This window comes from Onychomys torridus, chromosome 16, assembly GCF_903995425.1.
Source record: "Onychomys torridus chromosome 16, mOncTor1.1, whole genome shotgun sequence".
NCBI classification, from domain to species: Eukaryota; Metazoa; Chordata; class Mammalia; order Rodentia; family Cricetidae; genus Onychomys; species Onychomys torridus.
In genome coordinates, this window is record NC_050458.1 from 7,321,980 (window position 1) to 7,340,773 (window position 18,794).

Sequence of the window (18,794 nt, forward strand, 5' to 3'; positions counted from 1 at the left end):
AGATACAATGTAAATAGTAAGTATTTAGGCTGACAGAACTGTAGTTAAGAGTTTTCCTGCCTGGCCCAGTCAGGACAAATCTTTCTTACCCGCCAGTCCCAGTCGCTCAGACCCAACCAAGTAAACACACAGAAACTTATATTGCTTACAAACTGGATAGCCATGGCAGGCTGCTTGTTATCTACTTCTTCTATCTTAAATTAACCCATTTTTGTTAGTCTATACTTTGCCACATGGCTTGTGGCTTACCAGTGTCTTTACATGTTGCTTCTCATGGCGGCAGCTGGTGGTGTCTCCTCCCAGCCTTCCTGTTCCCAGCCTTCTCCTCTTCCTTGTCCCACCTACCCTATCCTTTCGGTCTGGCTACTAGCCAATCAGCACTTTATTTCCACATGTTCAAGTGCCCCACTCTTCCTAATACCACCACCCCAGGGATTGGGATTTTAGGGTAATAATTTAAGGAGATACTAGCATTCAGATTACACATACAACACAAAATCATTTGATCACTGACAGTTCTGTAAGCCCAAATACTATTATGCTTATAAGGAACCCGATTTAAATACAAAACAAAACAAAAAAGTCACAGTGAATAGGGGAAGGGAAACCTAAGCAGGGAAGACAGGCATTGAGAATGCCGTTCATTTAAAGCAACTGGTCTGAACACGTTTAGTTTGTCATTGTTTTTCTTTTAATCATTTTTGGCAAAACAGAGTATAAATTCAGAACACTATCCTCCTCCCATCTTCTTAATAATAAAGTGTTTGCTACAATAATTTAAATGTTACTATAAGTAAAAAATAAGGCTGCTTATTATTGCTACTTCTATTCATTTTTTAAAAAATAACTGAAGGTTTTAGTTTGCTAAAGACAATTTGCTAAGGACACAAAAACAAAAAGTCATTTAGTAGACTAGCAAAGAAGAAATAAACCTTGCTGTTTTCAGGTATAACATGATCATGTATATAAAAATCTCAAGGAATTAAAAAAAAACCCGAGTCTATTAATGCTAATAAGTTCAATAAAGTCACGGAATGTCTGAAAAATATATTTGCTGTGCACTAATAATTTAAAAACCAAACCAAGATAATTCAATTTAAAAATAACATACTAATCCATTCAACAATAAGAATGTAAAACCTACACCCAAAGCATCACTAAAGAAACTAAAGAAAAAGGAAGAGGACCCTGCTCAGCTGTCCCCAGCCAAGCCGCTCTAGAGTCAATGTGACCCTATGACCATCCAGCTGCCATCCCCACAATGACTAGAAACTGATGAGCTAAGACAGGAAAATTTAAGGTATCCAGAATCACCAAAACAACATTGGAAAAGATGAACAATTGGAGAATTCATATTTCTTAATTTGAAAACATACTAGGAAGGTAATTAGCAGTGTACTGACATAGCAGTTAAATGTTAATTTGACAGGTGAGGGTTTATCTTGACTTCATTGAGACGGGAAGACCCTCCTCCTATGCGACGGCCCAGCCACTGCAGGTATGGTGTGTCCTGTACTGTGGGCAGCAGGATGCACTGATGTCCGTTCTTTGCTTCCGGACTGGAGATGCAATGTGAGCACACGCTCAAGTCTCTGCTGTCCGCCTTGGCTCCCCAGGCAGGACACACTGCCTTGGACTGAGAGATCAAATAACCCTTCTCTCGAGCGTCACATTGGTCAGGGTATTTCATCTCATCAACGGGAAAGAAAACTAAGACAGAGATGGACAGACGACACAAACGAATGAAGAATCAGGAAGTATGCTCCCAGTGTTAGGTCAGCTGACCTTTGACAGAGGGATCAAGAAAATTAAGTGTAGAAAAAGTCTTTTCAACAAATAATCTAAACAGAAAGCCACAAGCACAAAGAATGAGCTGACCTTACCCCACACCATATTAAAAAACAAACAAACAAAAACAAAAAGGCCCAAATGTATCAGAGATGTTAAAATAAGTGCTAAACCACACCTTTCCACAAAAATAACCAAAGAAAGCACAGGAGGAAAGCATGACCTTATACTAGGAAATGCACCGTTAAATACAACATGAGCCTACACAACAAAAGGAGACACAGATAAATCGCAATTGTTTAAAACTGAAAACACTTATACACTGAAGGACATGTTAGGAAAGTGAAAGATAACCTACAGAGCAGGAGAAATATTTCCAAACTCTCACACCACCACAAGAAGGAAAAGTAAGCTAACTAATTGGAAATGGTCACAGGATTTGAACAGACATTTCTCCAAAGAATATACACACAAACAGCATTAAACACAGGAAAAAACCAAATCAACCTCAACATTGTTATTTTAACCACAGTGACATCCACTTCACACCCACTTAGAGTAGCTATGATAAAAAGACAGAGAGCAAAGCATTGGTAAGGAGCAGAGAACGTCACGCTAGTGGGAACACGAAACAGCACTGCCATTTGGATAATAGTTTGGAGCTCTTCACAAAGGCAAAGAGTCCAATATGAATTACAATTCTTCTCCTCTTTAATACCCAAGTAAGGGAAAGCACAAGAAGTGACGACTCCTAAAATGCCACACAATGTGAATAAACAAAATTCGACATAGCTATGGAATAGAGGAGGTTTGAACAAAACCAGGAGTGAAGTACTGAGTCATGCTACAGCATGGATAAATCACAAAAACAACATATGCCAGGTAAAAGCCAGATTTAAAAGACCATGTATCGTATGACTATACTTCCAAGAAACATCTAGAACAGGTCAGTCCAGTGACAGAGTTGTTTCACGCTTTCCAGGTTGGCAGGAGAGCTGAACATCACTAATAGGTATAGGGTTTTTTGTTTGTTTGTTTGTTTGTGTTTCCTGGAGCTGAAGCAAATATTCTCAAGTTGGACAGGGGTGATGGTTGTTGCCAGTCTGTGAATATACTACAAACAACTGAATTGTACTCTAGAGGTTAAAGTTTAAAAAGGTTAATGTCCAAAGTACATATTTGGAAATAAAAAGCAGACAGGCAGGCACAGTGGCTCACCCTTCCAATCCCATCACTCTGGAGGTTGAGGCAGGCAGACTGCCATGCATCAATCCAAAGACAGCCTTACTACAGTAAGTTCCAGAATAGCCTGAGCTATAGAGTGTGAGTGAAATCCTGTCTCAAACAAAGACTGTAATACACAATGACTGAGCGGATTACAGTAAGAAAGAAAGGCTAGTGAAATAGTAAAACACTGGTTGCCTGGTATGGTGCATGCATGGAATCCCAGCATTCCAGAAGCAGGAACAGGTGGGTCATTAGTTCAAGGGCAGCTTGAGCCACACAGTGAGACCCTGTCTCAACTCTATACAGTTTGGAAAGATAAATACAACACTGTCTTTATTCCCAAATAAAATTAAAATGTGAAGGAAATCCCAGAAAAAATATACAGAAATACCCTGAAACTAGTACGAGAGCAATCACATTACACACATGAAAGTAACACCTCAAGCCAAATTCAGAAAAGTTATCACTTCCATTTCATTAAGAAATTTTCTATTCATTTTACATACCAACCACAGATCCCCTCTACTTCCTCCTCCCGCCCCCCCAGCCTTCCCCTCCCTGAGCCCACCCCCCCATTCCCACCTCCTCCAAGGCAAGGCCTCCCACAGGAGTCAGAAGAACCTGGTACATTCAGATGAGGTCCAAGTCCCCCTTCCCCTGCGCCAAGACTGTGTAAGGTGTCCCACCACAGGCACTGGGCTCCAAAACGCCCACTCATGCACCAGGGATGGATCCTGATCCCACTGCCAGGGGGCCCCATAAGCAGATCAAGCTACACAACTGTCTTGCCTATGCAGAGAGCCTAGTCCAGTCCCACGGAGGCTCCACAGCTATTGGTCCACAGTTCAAGAATTCCCATTCGTTTGGTTTGGTTGTCTCTGTATGTTTCCCCATGATCTTGATGCCCCTTGCTCACAGAATCCCTCTTCTCTCTCTTCAACTGGACTCCTGGAGCTCGGCCTGGTGCTTAGCTGTGGATCTCTATCTGCTTCCATCAGTTACTGGATTTGAAGGCTCTATGATGACTGTTAGGATAGTCACCAATCGGAGTACTGAGGTAGGCTAGTTCAGACATCCTCTCTACTATTGCTAGTAGTCTAAATTATCATTTTTATCTCTTAAAATTTATTTCTATGTGTATTCTGCGCATGTGTGCGTGTGTGGGGAAGAAGCACGCATGTGTGCGGATGCATGCCTGTATGCAAGCGCAGAGGCAGAGGAAGACATTGGGAGTCCTGCTCTTCCAGCATCTTACTTCTGGGAGACAGGGTCTCTCACTGAACCCTGAGTTAGGCTGGTGGTTAGAGCCCAACAATCCTCCTGTTTGCTTCCCAACAGTACTGTGCTTACAGGCTCAGGCATAGTCATTTCTAACTTTTACATGAGTGCTGGGGATTTGAACTCAGGTTCTCATGCTTGAGCTGCAAGTGCTTAGCCTCGCTGAGCCATTTTTCCAGGCTAATACTATCATTTTCAATAGCTGCCCTCAAATGAAATAGTAAAAAAAAAAAAAAAAAACAAAAAAAAAAACTGTATCTATAATAAAATCTAAAAAATACCAACAAAAGAAATTCATGACTTAAATAAATAGAAAGATTCCATGTTCATGGAGTAGAAATTAAGAGAGTGAAGATGGCAATTTTTTTCCCCCAGAAAGGTCTAGAAGTTTAATCCTATATGATTAAAAAAAAAAAAAATCTCATTAGGCTATTTCCCAGACAAAGATGAGCTAATTCTTCAACATGCATGGAAGGGAATGGGGATCAGAATATCAGAAAATTTTGATGGAGAATAAAAGTAAAGGATTATACTATCCCACTTATGATTAATCATAAAGCCACAGCAATCAAGTCAGTGTGACAGGAAGTGATCACACAGGGCAGACAGTGAAAGCGAATGGATATCCAGAACTGATGCAGCAATGTGGTGACAACCTACTAGAAGAGCAACTCAAATGGAAAAGGGCAATATTCTCAACAAATGATGGTGAAACCATTTGCAAAACCAAAACTTCACTCATAAAATGATAAATCAAAATGGATCACAATTTGCAACAAAAGGTTTTAGAAAAAGAGATCTGTAATTGGGTAAAGCCAATCATACCCAAAACTAATACATAAAATAAAATATTGATAAGCTCAACATCATCAGATGTAAAACTTTTGCTTTGTCAACTACACTTTCTGGAAGACAAGCTATACATGCAGGAGGGAAATAACATAGGAGACCCCTAAAAATTCAATAGTAAAATCAACGTTCCGAGTGACAAAAATAGACCCCAAGACCAAGACCTGGTGAAGGCCCACAGCAATGCAGTCATCACACACAGCTGGTCAAAGCAAGCTGTTAGGCACTGTGGAAGACAGCTTGGTGCTTCCTCCGAGATTTGAACACATGTATGAAACTTAAGACACAGGAACCCCATCCATAAATACTCACGCTAGAGAAATTAAACCTCTACGTAAAAACTGGAAGCAACTTCAGTGAACTGATAAAAGCTCAGGTACAGCCACACAATGACATACTGCTTAACAATAAAAAGGAACAAACTTTTGATAAATATGACAATGCCATGACTCTCAAAATTATGCTAATTAAAGGAACTAGTCTCAAATGGTTATGTTCAATTCCATTCATATGGCATTCTCAAAGACACATAAATATGGTGATGAGCACATGGGTGCTTATCAGGGGTCAGTACATGTGGGCAGCAGGCACAGCCATCAGGGAATAGTAGAAGGAAGAAGTCCAAAGTGATGCAACTGTTCTGTGTCCAGAATTCGATGCCAACTGCACAGATCTGCACACATGTTAACATTCACAAAACCTTACAACAGAGAAAGCAAGGTCAATTTTCTCCATAATGTTAAAGATTAAGAAGTGAGAATACAAGGAAATCAGTATACCATAAAACCAAACCAAGAGCTGGAGAACAAGTGAAATAGAGACACAGGTGTGCTAAGTCGATTCAAGAAAACAATGATATGGCGAAGAGACAGATGGGACTTACGAATGACAAGGGCGATAATCACAAATACAGAAAATGTTTTATGGGAATATATTTTTAGCTTTAAAGCAAGATAAACGTATAGATGAAATTACTATATCCTAGGAAAATACAAATTAGCAAATCTGACCTAAGGAAGAAATTGGAAAAAAACTAACCAAGGGGTTATCCCTCCAAGGGCATCATGCATGCTTACTATAGGATGCTAAGTAATTACCCTAGGAATGCTAAGAAACCTTTAGGACGTGCAAAGTCTGTTATTAAAATTAACTCCCTACTTGGATCCATTGTGTGTGTGTTTGGTTTCTGACAGGGTGTCAGGCTGGCCTTGAACTCCTTGCTCTCCCTGCCACCACCTCTTCTGTGCCACCACATTTGGCTATATTAGAGACTAAAAATAAAATAACAGAGTAAAACCGGGGACACATCCTGTATTCCAATTCTAAGTCTCTCCAGCATATCCACACATAAGCACAGCAGGCCGACTACAGTTCACAGTGTGTCTCATTTATAATAAATCAGAAGAGTTTAAAGGTTCCTAGCACAAAAAAAATAATGAGATGGAATGCTAATTACTCACTCACATCTGATCATTACACACGGTCTATATACATATATACACACACGGCATACACACATACGTATGTGTGTATGTGTGCATATATATCCGATTTTGATGCTACACTCCATAAATCTGTACAGTGTACGTCAATATAATTTAAAAAAATAAAAAACCACTCAGCCACTTACTGCAGTTTGGTAGAAAAGTAATGTGGCTTGAGTTCATTTAACAAGGCCATTTTAGCCGGGCGTTGGTGGCGCAAGCCTTTAATCCCAGCACTCGGGAGGCAGAGGCAGGTGGATCTCTGTGAGTTCGAGGCCAGCCTGGTCTACAGAGCGAGTTCCAGGAAAGGCGCAAAGCTACACAGAGAAACCCTGTCTCGGAAAAAAACAAACAAACAAACAAAAAAAACCCAACCAAACAAAAAGGGCCATTTTATATATACTCATTATGTTTGTCCTGTGGCCTATAATGATAGCCATCTCTTTTAGCTGGTACTCATAGAAACTGCTATAGCAGTGTTAAGGAGAAAACCGGCTGCTTTGTACCTTAACCTGTTACTCAGTGTCGAGTCTATAAAACAGGTGCACTGTACCTGAAGGAGACTGAAGAGACTCTCAACCCCCTGACTTGAGCTCAAGTCACATTTCTTGTTCTGGTAAAACGCCTGCCCGCCTGCCTGCTCCCTCCCCCACAGCTCCTGCCAAAGGCTTCAGCTCTCGAGGACACTCCATTTCCTCCAAGACCTAGTCCGAATAGGAATCTACTGCTTCCTACAGGCTCATCTCTATTATCTTGTTCAGTGAAATAAAGTTTAATCACAGTAAGAACAACAACATTCTCTTCAGCCATTCTTGTTAAGACAAAACCATTCATTTCTGCTCTTACCACAGGACCTATACTGCTCATAAACAAAACCCACTTTCCCAACCTTAAAAGGCAAAACAATTACAACTCAAACACTGGAAAAAACTTCCGTACTGCTCCATCCACTAAAATCAACAATGGAAAGAATGGACGAGCAGATATGAAAACCAGGCAGGGATGAGGAAAGGTTAGGTTACAAAAGTGAACCGGAAGGAAGAAAGAAAGCAAAGGGTGGCAGAAGACCGTACTTACAAATGCAAAGTCTAATAAATATTAGTCAATGTATTTCAGCATAAAATGTTGTCATTATCCTGCTATGGCACTCTCATGAATGTGTAAATACTTCAACATTAGAAATACCATGAATATAATTTGCTTCGGTTATGGGTAAATGAATTCATTTATTCAACAAGTATTGTCTGTTATTATACAAGTATGTTTCACACACAACTAGAGCTTCACCATAATTTGCACAAATGTAAAACAATTCCATTCTTCTCACTGGATTTTTTTGCTGTAAAAAATGTGACGTGCTGGGCTGTGGTGGCTCACGCCTGTAATCCCAGCACTCGGGAGGCAGAGGCAGGTAGATCTCTGTGAGTTTGAGACCAGCCTGGTCTACAGAGCTAGTCCAGGACAGGCTCCAAAGCTACAAAGAAACCCTGTCTCAAAAAACCAAAAAAAGTGTCATTTAACATATTTTTATTTATCAGTGTATATATGGCAATAACATGTTTCTTACTGCCATTTTAAATATATTACTATTAACAACATTTTCATTTCTATTTTGTGTTTAAACAAATATGTGGCTCCAATTTAAAAGTCTTCTTTGGACTCCCAGACAACTGGCTCTGGAGACTTTTAAGCTGGGAACTGCTGCCGCACTGCACTCCATACCCTACTTGCTTTCCACTGGCGCTGTCAGCATGGGTCGTTTCCAGTCTGGGACGACAACAATAAGGATACCATGAACCCTCGCAAGTGCCTCTGACACACAACTGTGTACTTGTGCTGAGTTTATACCTAAGAGTAAAGCCATTGGGCCACGGGAACATTATATTCCATTTTAATAGACACTGATTTTTTTCAAGTGGCTAGTGAGCATTTTAAGCATAGTTAGCCGAACTGAAATCAGCCTTAAGTATAAAACTGACACTGTATTTGAAGACTGCATGAAAAACTTCATTCAGAGTATCTCATTAATAATTATTTCCTCAGGGCTGGGGAATTAAAAAAAATTATTTCCTCTTGATTTTATGTACAAACAATAATGTTTTAGACATACTGGGTTAAGTATATTAACATTAATTTTGTTGTCTTCTTTTTACGCATGGCTACTGGTGAGTGTGTGTGTGTGTGTACATATATATGCTTTATATTGTAGACATATATCTGAGGTGTTGTAATAGCTTTTGAGAAGCCAAGAAAGACTCTCAGGGTAGCAGCTTCTAGGGAAGGCTGAAAGACAAGCAAGAGGCAGCCTAGTGCAGACAGTGAACAAGCAGGGGCTGCGCCAGACAGGAGGAGACAGACAAAGAGTGTGTGCAAAGGCCGGGAGATAAACACAACATGGAAGGGCTCAGCGGAGGAAGGGCAGGATGGAGATGCGGCGGCTATGCTTTCCCCTGACCGTTTATGTGTGTGTAGGTATGGATGTGTGCATGTGTGCTCCACCCTAGCTTGTGTGCAGAAGTCAGAGGACAACTTGTGGGGATTGTTTCTCTTCTTCCATCATGTGGTTCATGTCAGGTTGGTGGCAAGTGCCTTTACAGCTGAACCACCTCCCCGGCCAGATGGACAGATTTTATGCAAGTAAGTTACATAAACAAACCTGCATGTATCCCAGAAGTCGCCTGAGTTGTATGTGTGGCATGACTGAACCCATCCTGGACTAGCCGGCAGCTAGTGTGACAGTGTACAAGAATATTCCTGAGAATAAAGTGATGGGCCTCTGCACATAGAAAGCAGGAGGGGAGCGAGAAGAAATGGAGTACAATCACTAATCCTAGTTTGTCTTTCCTGAGGAAGCCACTTCACACCGACCACAACAATTAGTCTCGGCACTTTCTGTGTGTGCCTAAAGCTGTTTTATATTCTCCTCGTGAAAAAGGGTCTGGTGTCATGAGAACACGTGACAAAAACCTTGACTGTCTGAATCATACTTCAGAATGCATTAGGTATATGCACTCATTTTGCATGTATCTTCCTTGTATCTGAAAGGGCTAAGTCCCAACTGCTAAACACTCTACTGTCTCACTTCATCCTAACGCTGAAGGCTTGATACCATTTTTATTTCTCTAAAAACTGAAATTCACTTGAGCAAAGGAGGTATTAAGTTGGACTCCTTTAATTGTGAGAGCACAGTCTAAAACAATCTGACTTCGTCATACTGAGTCTAGGCAGGGCAGTGAGTTATCAAATATTTAAGAAGAAAACTAGAGACCTGTTCTGTCAGACTCATTTATGTTGATGTTTTGCAACCTGCTAAAACTCTATCTTCTAGAAATAAGACACAGGATCCGGTAAAAAGGTAAGAGGTCACTTTATTCTTCCCAATTTCTTCTGAAATCCACCAATCTACTAATATAGTCTTCACTTTTGCAATGACATAAAGCAATTTTTATTGATCTCTTACTTTTTAAATTTGAGCAAAATGATACTTAAAATCTAGCTTCTGTACTACCCTTGGATTCTTGCCTGAAACACTCCTAAGACCGAGAAAGTTACGTTCTATATTTAGTGGGGAAAAAGGAGCTTGAGAGCTGAGTTTTCCATGAGACCCTTAATTTTCTCCTGTAGTCCATCTCCTCAGATGCTCCTGTCATTGTAGAAACTCATCCCAGTACACCCTCCTGGTGGGCAGCATGGACAGCATCACTCTTCACACTGAATGGCTTTACTGCTGTCTTTTCTAGATGGAGTACCAGACATTTCCCAAGGGTCCAAACTGTTAGACTGAATGGGAGGAATGGAAATCACCCTCAGTGCATCTTTCCCCTCTTCGTTCCTAACTTGTGATTCATGTTACACAACTTCAAGAAACATATAGTAACAATCAGCTGCAATTACATCTTCCCACCCCAAACCTATGTACCCAAATACAAACACACCCAACTTCCCTCTCCTTCCTTCCCTCTCCCAGGGAAGAAAGAGGAAATACCCCTATCTATGTATCACCAAGACAACACCCATCTACCTCGGTTACCACCAGCTTGTTCCAACCACCTGTGTCTTCCACCAAGGCTTACAGCCTAAGCTGCCTGACCACTCTGCCTACTTCACATGTTCCACACTGTGTAGCAAAAGCGATTACTCCAAAATAAAAATTATATCACGTTAAACCTTTCCAAGCTAACTTTAAAAATAAAACTCAAACTTTACATGGTCTTCAAAGCTCTCAGTCCCTACTGATCATCCTTCTCTCCCCCACCTCCCCTGCCATAGACCACTACACTCTAGCTAAAGCAAGTGTATCCCTGTATCTGCCACACTCCAGTTCTTCCACACCAGGCTTTGCTGATTCTAGGCCTTTCATATATTGCTCCCACATACAAGGCTCTCTGACTATAACTCTCATAGTTCCCTAACATTTAGGTCTTATAAATGTCCCCTATAAGAGACATCCATCCCTAATCACGCCATCATTTATTATCTCCAAGCTTGTTAGTTTCTACCAGAGAACTTGCAACAATTCATTGACTAGAGTGTGAGCACCATGAGGGCAGAAGCTATGTCCAACAGGCCATACCTAAGGGTACCAGAGAGAAGCAGTCAAGAAAAGTGAGTAAAGAGGGCTAGGCTGCAACACTGACTGCTTTCTAGAGATATGATCTCAAGTCAATTCTCAGAACTTCAATTTCCTCTTTTATTAAAAAACAGGTGAGACCGACTGAAACTATCCATGAATAATGTTCAAGAACAGATTTTGTAACAATAATGCTGGAAGCTTAATATAGTAAATGTCAGTTTCCTTCTCTCTCTTCTAAGGGTTAGGTAGTGGGCCCTCACTAAGCTAATTCAGCATATAAATGTATATGTATATATGTATATATATACATATACATATATATATATATATATATATATATATATATGAATGATAGTAGTGCACATCTATCAAATGCTCTTTAAAATGGAGGAGGAAGTAGGACCGAGCAGAGGAGAAAAGAGAAGGAACCTTAGACTTCACAGAGATCAATTCTAGTTCAAGTCTTAAATGCAGAACAACCTTCATTTACTTATAAAGACTTGCAGCAAGAACATACTAATGCTCATTTTACAATTTCAAAGTCAAAGCATTTTATATTTGCTTAAATGTACACAGATCTCATCTGTACCCATCTCCTGTTTAACTTTCAATCTGTAGTTAATATTGCTGACAATATATTAAGAAAAACCACCAACTAAGTAACAACAAAATACCTGAGACCAGAAACAGAAATTCCCTTTACTTCTCCATAACTCTTAAATTTTCTATTCTCAAAAAAAAAAAAAAAAAGAAAGAAAGAAAAGAAAAGAAAAGAAAGAAAGAAGTCTCAGCCCAGGCCTGGGGGCTCCATTTGTACTCAGCAGCGAGGAGTGTGGAGCAGGAGGGTTGCTGTGAGTTTGAGGCCAGCCTGGGCTAGAGTGAGACCCTGGCTTTAAAACATTTAAAGTTTAAAACACCTTCTTCTAACTGCAGCTCGCTTTTCAGCTTACTGTCCCTCTTAGATTTTCTTCAGCAGAGATGATACTTTCTTGGAACCTTCTAGATCATTCACTACACATCATTCCAAGCTCTCCCAAGCTCTCCCTGGAATGTGGACAGCTATTCCTCTAAACACTGTCATTCCGTACATCCACCCAGAATTGTGTGGAATGCGGTGCCCATGTGGACAGTCCCCCTAGGACATAGACATCATGTGCATTCTGAACTCCAGCAAGGGTTTATGTTAAGCAATCAACTCCATTTTATTCAACATATTTTATGTGATCAAGCTTGACTTTCTCCCAAGTCACTGGTATCAGCTTACTCTCCCTTCTGTTCTGGTATTTCTCTTTTCTAAAGGTGGAGCTTCCAGTCTCTCCTTAACTGGAAAGCAGTGCTGCTGAGTGTTCCATGGGAAAAGGTTCATCCACTAAATATAAAATAATGAGGGAGAAGAACAGTATATGCTCCCACAACAGCTAGAACAGCAGGTCACAATGAAGACTCTTGGCCATTATCATTAGCTGACAGTTCAAATATGAATGTCACACAGGTCAGTCAGGATGCGTTTTTACTGCCACTGAATGCTTTAGCAGGAAGTTAACAAAAGCTGATCACCTGCAACCTTTCAAGGCAATTTAGAAAACCACAGACAAGCAAAGCAAATGTTCTAAATTACATGCTAAGGCTTTATCTAGGGTAGCAGTGCTCATCCAATGAAACAGCGCGTCCAGAGAAGAGTCCAGATCAGCAAACAGGGGAGGTAGGAAAGAGGGAGGAATAACGGACAACCGATGGGCATCACCTAAGAACTGTCTTTTCCCAGATCCAAGAAAGCAGTGTAAAATGGACTCAGGGGTCGATCTGAGTGGCAGTCAGCACACACCGGTCTAGGAGACAGACGGGAAAGGAGAGAGCAGTGGTGGATGCTGTTACTGCAGCCAAACCGGTTTGGGAAATAAGCAAGACTAAGATCTAATGACTGGAAGAGAGAGACTGTCAGAACTTCCAGTGTGGCAAGGCAGGCATCCCGAGAAGAGAAGCTGAGCAGGGCTGCCCTGCCAGTGGGCCCAGGGTAAACCCAGCTAAGCTCTGGTGTTCCATAAAGTTCTTACTCCTTCAAACTTCTAAAGAGAGCAGCTGTCGACCTTCACTTTCTCCTGCATAGTCAAACCTAGTCAGACAGGAGAACAGCTGGAGGGTAATTAGGGCTCCTAGGACAACTACCTCAGAAAACACTAACTGTAGGTTATTGGACTTCTACATTCATTGTATATGTTTACACAATTTAAAGGCAAAACAAGACCTTCCTTGGCCTCTAGAAAGAGAACCTGCAGCTACAATAGTCATATTTCATAGTTCACCAAAAATAAATGGGAGAAGAGGAAGGCAGGAGGGGACACTGCAGCGGCCGCCAGGACAAGGGAGATGGAAGGTACCGGTAAGCCACGAGGCAAAGTGTAGATTAACAGAAATGGGCTGAATATAAGAGTAAGAGCTAGACAATGGCAGGCCTGAGCTAATGGCCAAACAGTTTAAATAATATAAATGTCTGTGTGTTTATTTCATAAGTGGGCTGTCGGACTGCCAGGGCTTGGCGGGGGCTGGAGAGAAAGTCTCCAGCTACAGTAAATAAATAAATAAATAAAAGGTCATGTAAAGAATATAAACACCAAGTAAGGATTTTTAAAGTGATACGAAGTGTTTTAAAGGTTAGTATTTTGGTTAATAGCCAAGAATAACTGGAAAAAAAAAAAAACCCACCAAACAAACACATAAACAAAACAGCGTTGGAATTCCCTAAATGTAGGCTCAAAAGCCTTCCTTACCTGGTCAACATCAAGTTATTCAGAATATTCACTTGTTTTTAACGAACTAATTTTATTTATTCATTCCTCTACTTATGTAAGTGTGTGTGTGTGTGTGTGTGTGTGTGTGTGTACATGCACTGGTGTGGAGGCCAGAGGACAGCTTTGAGAAGCTGGTTCTCTCCTTCCACCTTGTGTGGGTTCCAGGGACTGGATTCCAGTCACCAGGCTTTACTATAGCAAACACCTTAACCCACTGAGCTATCTCAATCATTTGTATGTGGAGGTCAGAGGTCAGAGGCCAACCCCAGCTCTCTCCCTGGTCTGGAGCTTATCTAGGCTAGGCTGGCTGGCTAGCTAATGAGTCCCAGGGAATTCATCAGCTGTCTCTGCCTTCCCATGTGCATGACCCCCTGCCCAACTTTTCACATGGGTTCTAGGGATGGAATTTACGAGACAGTTTCCCAAATACTTTTTTAAACATTCAAATGGTTCTCTCAGAGTACATCTACTATACATCACAACTCTTATACAGTCCACCTACCCAAAGTCCACTATCCCAAGGTGAGTATGTACTTTACCTGTCACTACAGGTTTTTTTTCCATTAATAGAAACCCAAATCTGGGTGAAGAAGCAGAAACATACACACACACACACTCAGTTGTGTGTAAAAAGAATGCCCCTCGCTCCAGAGTGAAGGGTCCCTTTTAGCTCTGCCAATATAGTTCAATGTTTTGCCCATCTCACTGCCTCCTATTTTCTTGTCGTTTGAAACCCGAGGGGCTGGAAACATCGACCTTAATCACCGGCTAGTTTTATAAATATGATCCCATGATGCTGTTGAAAGGGGTTTTGGTCTCTGCCTTCAATTCCCCCACTGAAGACAAACACCCCAAAGATAACCCTTTGTAAAGTACCTACTACCAGAGGCCACTTTGTGTATTGGTCTAAAAGAGTACACCAAGGCCAATACTGCTTTACAGCCTCTAAAGGCAAAAGATTTTTAGTTCAAATACTAATGGTAAGGGTTTTATTGAAGCCTTCACTTACTTACCTAGTCTGATCAGACATCACGTAAATTCTATTCTGATTACAGTGCAGGACATACACAACTGGACATTCCTAATCACCCTAGATTAAAGATTCCGCTCACTTTCCTTTCTCCGGGGCCATTATACCAAACCTAGAGCAGGACTATACTCACCTCCAGGTTAGAAGAAACAACATAATAGCTTATTGATTGTTGGTGTAGACCCAAACCCACAAGTCATCAGCCAGGCAGGGATGGAGCTAACAATCAAAAGTCATACACTGGGTTTTCTGGTCCCACACAAACACATCACTGACAGTTACTATATCAGATGTGGAGGAACCCATCCTCCTGCCCAGAACAAAATGATACACCACTCAGGTAAGGGAGCAACACATCCTGAGTTATACCGAAAAGACTACTATTTCTTGGCTGCCAGTAAATGGCAATTTAAGTCCATTATATTTTTCATGTAATATGAATTATCAGGCTTTGAAAAGTTACCATCACATTCAATTCCACAGACAGATGCCTTCAAAAGAGACGCTACCATATGCTGGGGGAATTATATGTTGACAGAAACCACCACCATTATACTACTTGCGTCAGTATCTGTGGCAAATGACCTGGACTTTTTATAAGTAAAATTTATCAAAAAATGATAGCTTCAAACTGTTTTTTTTTTTCCTGGAGAAATCAAAGCAATACTCTAAATTATTAACCGTGTTCTCTGCAATACCCATTGAAGGAGTTAACTAATGAGAACTAAGAATGGTGAGCTCGGGTCTCAAGTGATGAACATTCCCCCTAATTTCTCTTATCTCTAGTTCATACAAAGCACAGTCCCGACATACCACCAGCCTTCTGTTATCCTTAAAGAAGTATCCCTAACCAGTTCACCGACTGGATTAGGCAACAGTGATAACAGTTGCAGAGGGCATGGATGAAATGAGAAGTGAACCGGGAGTCAGGGCAGACTCGTACGCCCCAAGAGGGGAAGACTGAGGTGGGGCTGGAAACTCTTTTCTGGCCTTCTCCGGCGTGCAGCTACCGTGAAAACAAGATCTTACATGCCCGGGACCCACAGAGCCCGGGGCGCCGAGGTGGAGGGGTGGGAAGAAAGCAAGCGAGGTTCTTTTCCAGGGAGTGAGGACCAAGCGGGATGGGCGCGACGGCAATTTCACCGAGCAGAGAACTTCCTGCCTCGGGAAGGATCTCGGGGGGTGGCGGCAGGACGGTCCCGGAGGCGACCTCCCCGTCGCAGTCTCACGGTCACATCTTTGTGCGAGAGAGGACTGTGCACACCCGGCGGCCGGCGGGCGCCAGAGGAGAGCGGCCGGGGCCCTGGCGCCGGGCGGGGAAGTGCGCCCGCGCGCCGTCGCTCTGCAGGGACCCCCGACCCGGACCGGCCCGCCTCCCTTGCCCGAGGGGTCGGCGGCGGCGAGCGGCCCCGAGCGTCCGCGAGGGCAGACAACCCTCCCCGCACACCCCGCGTGGGTCTTTGTCCCGCCGCGGCCGGGGTCTCCACGCTCGGGTCGCCCGGGCAAACCGTCCTGGAGGCCTGCTGCCCCCCACCCCCCACCCCGGGGTCGCCCCAGCTTTGTTCGGTCAGCGGGGCGCGGGGGAGGCGGACACTTACCGTACACCCCAGCGAGGAAAAGCAAGAGCCACGCCGACCCCCGCCGCGGAGACTCTTTTGTGCTCCAGCGACGGGCCATACCCACGGCAGATGGAGGGAGCGAGGCGATGGAGGAGGAGGAGGAGCTGGGGCCAGACGCCGCCGCCGCCGCCGCCGCCGAGCCCCTGGCTGCTCCCTGCGCGCTCCGCCGCGGCGGAGGGGGAGGGGCGGGGCCGTCCGCGCGCGCTCGCTCGCTCGCTCGCTCGCTCCCTCCTTCCCTCCCTCCCCGCCCGCCCCGCCTCAGCCAGCGAGTCCCCAAAGCGGGCCGGCCTTCCCGGGGAGGCGGGGGCGGCGGCGGGGGGTGCCCTGAGCGCGCGCGCCGAGCGCGGGCGCGCGGCTCTGGACACGGGAGGGCTGGCTGGGCGCGCGGCTCGGGCCTCGCGCCGCACGAGCCACCGGCGCCGCCACCCGCCACCCGCCAGACGGAGCGCGAGCCGGCCCCCGCGCTCATCCGTGCGCTCGGCAATCCCCTGGCCCGCCTGCCTTGGTTCCCGCCCCGCGCTCCGCCGGACTCGGCCGAGCTCGCGCCGATCCCACCCCCGCCTCCCCCCACCCCGCGCGCCTGGAGCCCGAGCCGCGAGGCAGTGCCAATCGATGGGCGAGCGCACGAACTCCGGCCGCTGGAGTCCCACCCCCGAGCCCGAGCCCGACCCCGGCTCCGGAGCCCGGGTTGCGGGGGTCGGGGAGTGGGGTAGGGTGGGTGCTCTGATGCAGCTCCGCGGTTTCAGACCTTGGCGTTGGGGCCCACCCGGGAGATCCTCGAGGCTGATGGTGGCCACCCGTGAAGGGAGAGTGGGTGGTCGGAGGCTGTGAACTTGGAAGTTCCTTACCGTGATCCCGACCCCTCAAGCTTCCCCTGGAATCTGCCCAGGGACCGCAGCGGGGTGGGGGTCACGGGTCCGCGTGGACAGCCGGATCCTGTGCTAGAAGCTCTGGGGGATACACCCTGCCCGGCTGCAGGGTCCTGCACTTCTACTCTGGCGGGGAAGCCAGGGAAGCCGCAGGGGTCCCTTCCACACTAGTGTGATGGGGTGGCTGCTGGACAGGTATGCCTGGCCGGAGTGGACCTGGGGTCGGGAAGTGGAAAGAGGGATATCCCAGACTTCTCCCAAGCCTCTTCTCACCTCCTAACAAGTATGACCCGTGGCGCTTCTGTCTATAGTGACACTGGCACACCAGCCCCTCCACCTGTTCTGCATGGTCTCATCTGCTATCCCTGCCCTTTACAGGCGCTGTCCGCTATTCGCTTGAAGACCTGCAATGCCCAATACTGTCCTCTTGGCACAGGCTGTATATCTTAGATTCCTGACAACCTCGTGAGATAAATACTATCTACGTTTTAGATAAGTTAATGAGACTTGAAGAAGTTAAGTTATCCCGAACGAGGTATCAAGTAAATCGCCAAAAACCTTCTTGTTTCCCCATTCCAAAGTCAAGACACTTACTTCCACAGTAACAGGAAACACAAGTAAAATGTTTAGTGCCTGTCAGTTATTGTTAAATTTTAATATATGCTTTGGGGGAGAGCATTAGGCTTTTTCCTGTATCAGTTGCTGACTTGACCTTTTAATAACCCCCCCCCCAATTGTATTACAGAAGATAAAAACTCTCTTGATAAAAACTCTATTATGAGTCTTTTACAAAGTGGCAACACAAGAATACTGAACTCTGGAATTTTTGTTCCATTGTCTTTGTTAAGAATGCAGCAGTTTTGGTGCTCTTGATTCTGCAATCTGCAGATATCATTCCTTGTTTTATGATACTACACTCTGATTGCTTGTTTTCTCAGAGCTCTTTCTGTTAATTGAGTTGCCACAGCAGCTGTGTTTGGGTCAGTCCACAAGCAAAGAGAAAAGAGTACTTTTAGTACTTTTAGTACTACTCCAGGAACTCTGTCTCAAGAGAAGGCACATGGTGCCCACGTAGGACCCCGACTAGCATTACAGCTGCACCCCTCCACCTCTGTTTGCTCATCTACTGAGCTGTCTCTTCGACTTGTTATCCAAGCCCCTTTAACGTTCTTAAATTTTAATGAGGACTCCAAGGAGCTCCAACTTAGAAATTAAAACAAAAGTTTTAACTATCTTTAACTCTTTTAAAATAAAACGTACAAATCTATATTAGCATCCTCAAAACAAA

At 44.0% G+C, this 18,794-nt stretch overlaps 1 protein-coding gene across 2 annotated transcripts in view; it reads right to left on the minus strand.

Moving 5' to 3' along the window:
* Lrp12 (LDL receptor related protein 12) overlaps positions 1–17,117 on the minus strand; it is an 84,104-nt gene extending 66,987 nt beyond the window's left edge. For both annotated transcript variants that reach the window (XM_036208377.1, XM_036208376.1), the window contains exon 1: positions 16,617–17,117. In XM_036208377.1, coding sequence (XP_036064270.1) covers positions 16,617–17,106 — 490 coding nt within the window. In that variant the 5' untranslated portion in view covers positions 17,107–17,117. The remainder of the gene's footprint in view (positions 1–16,616) is intronic.
* Between the last annotated feature and the right edge of the window lie 1,677 nt (positions 17,118–18,794).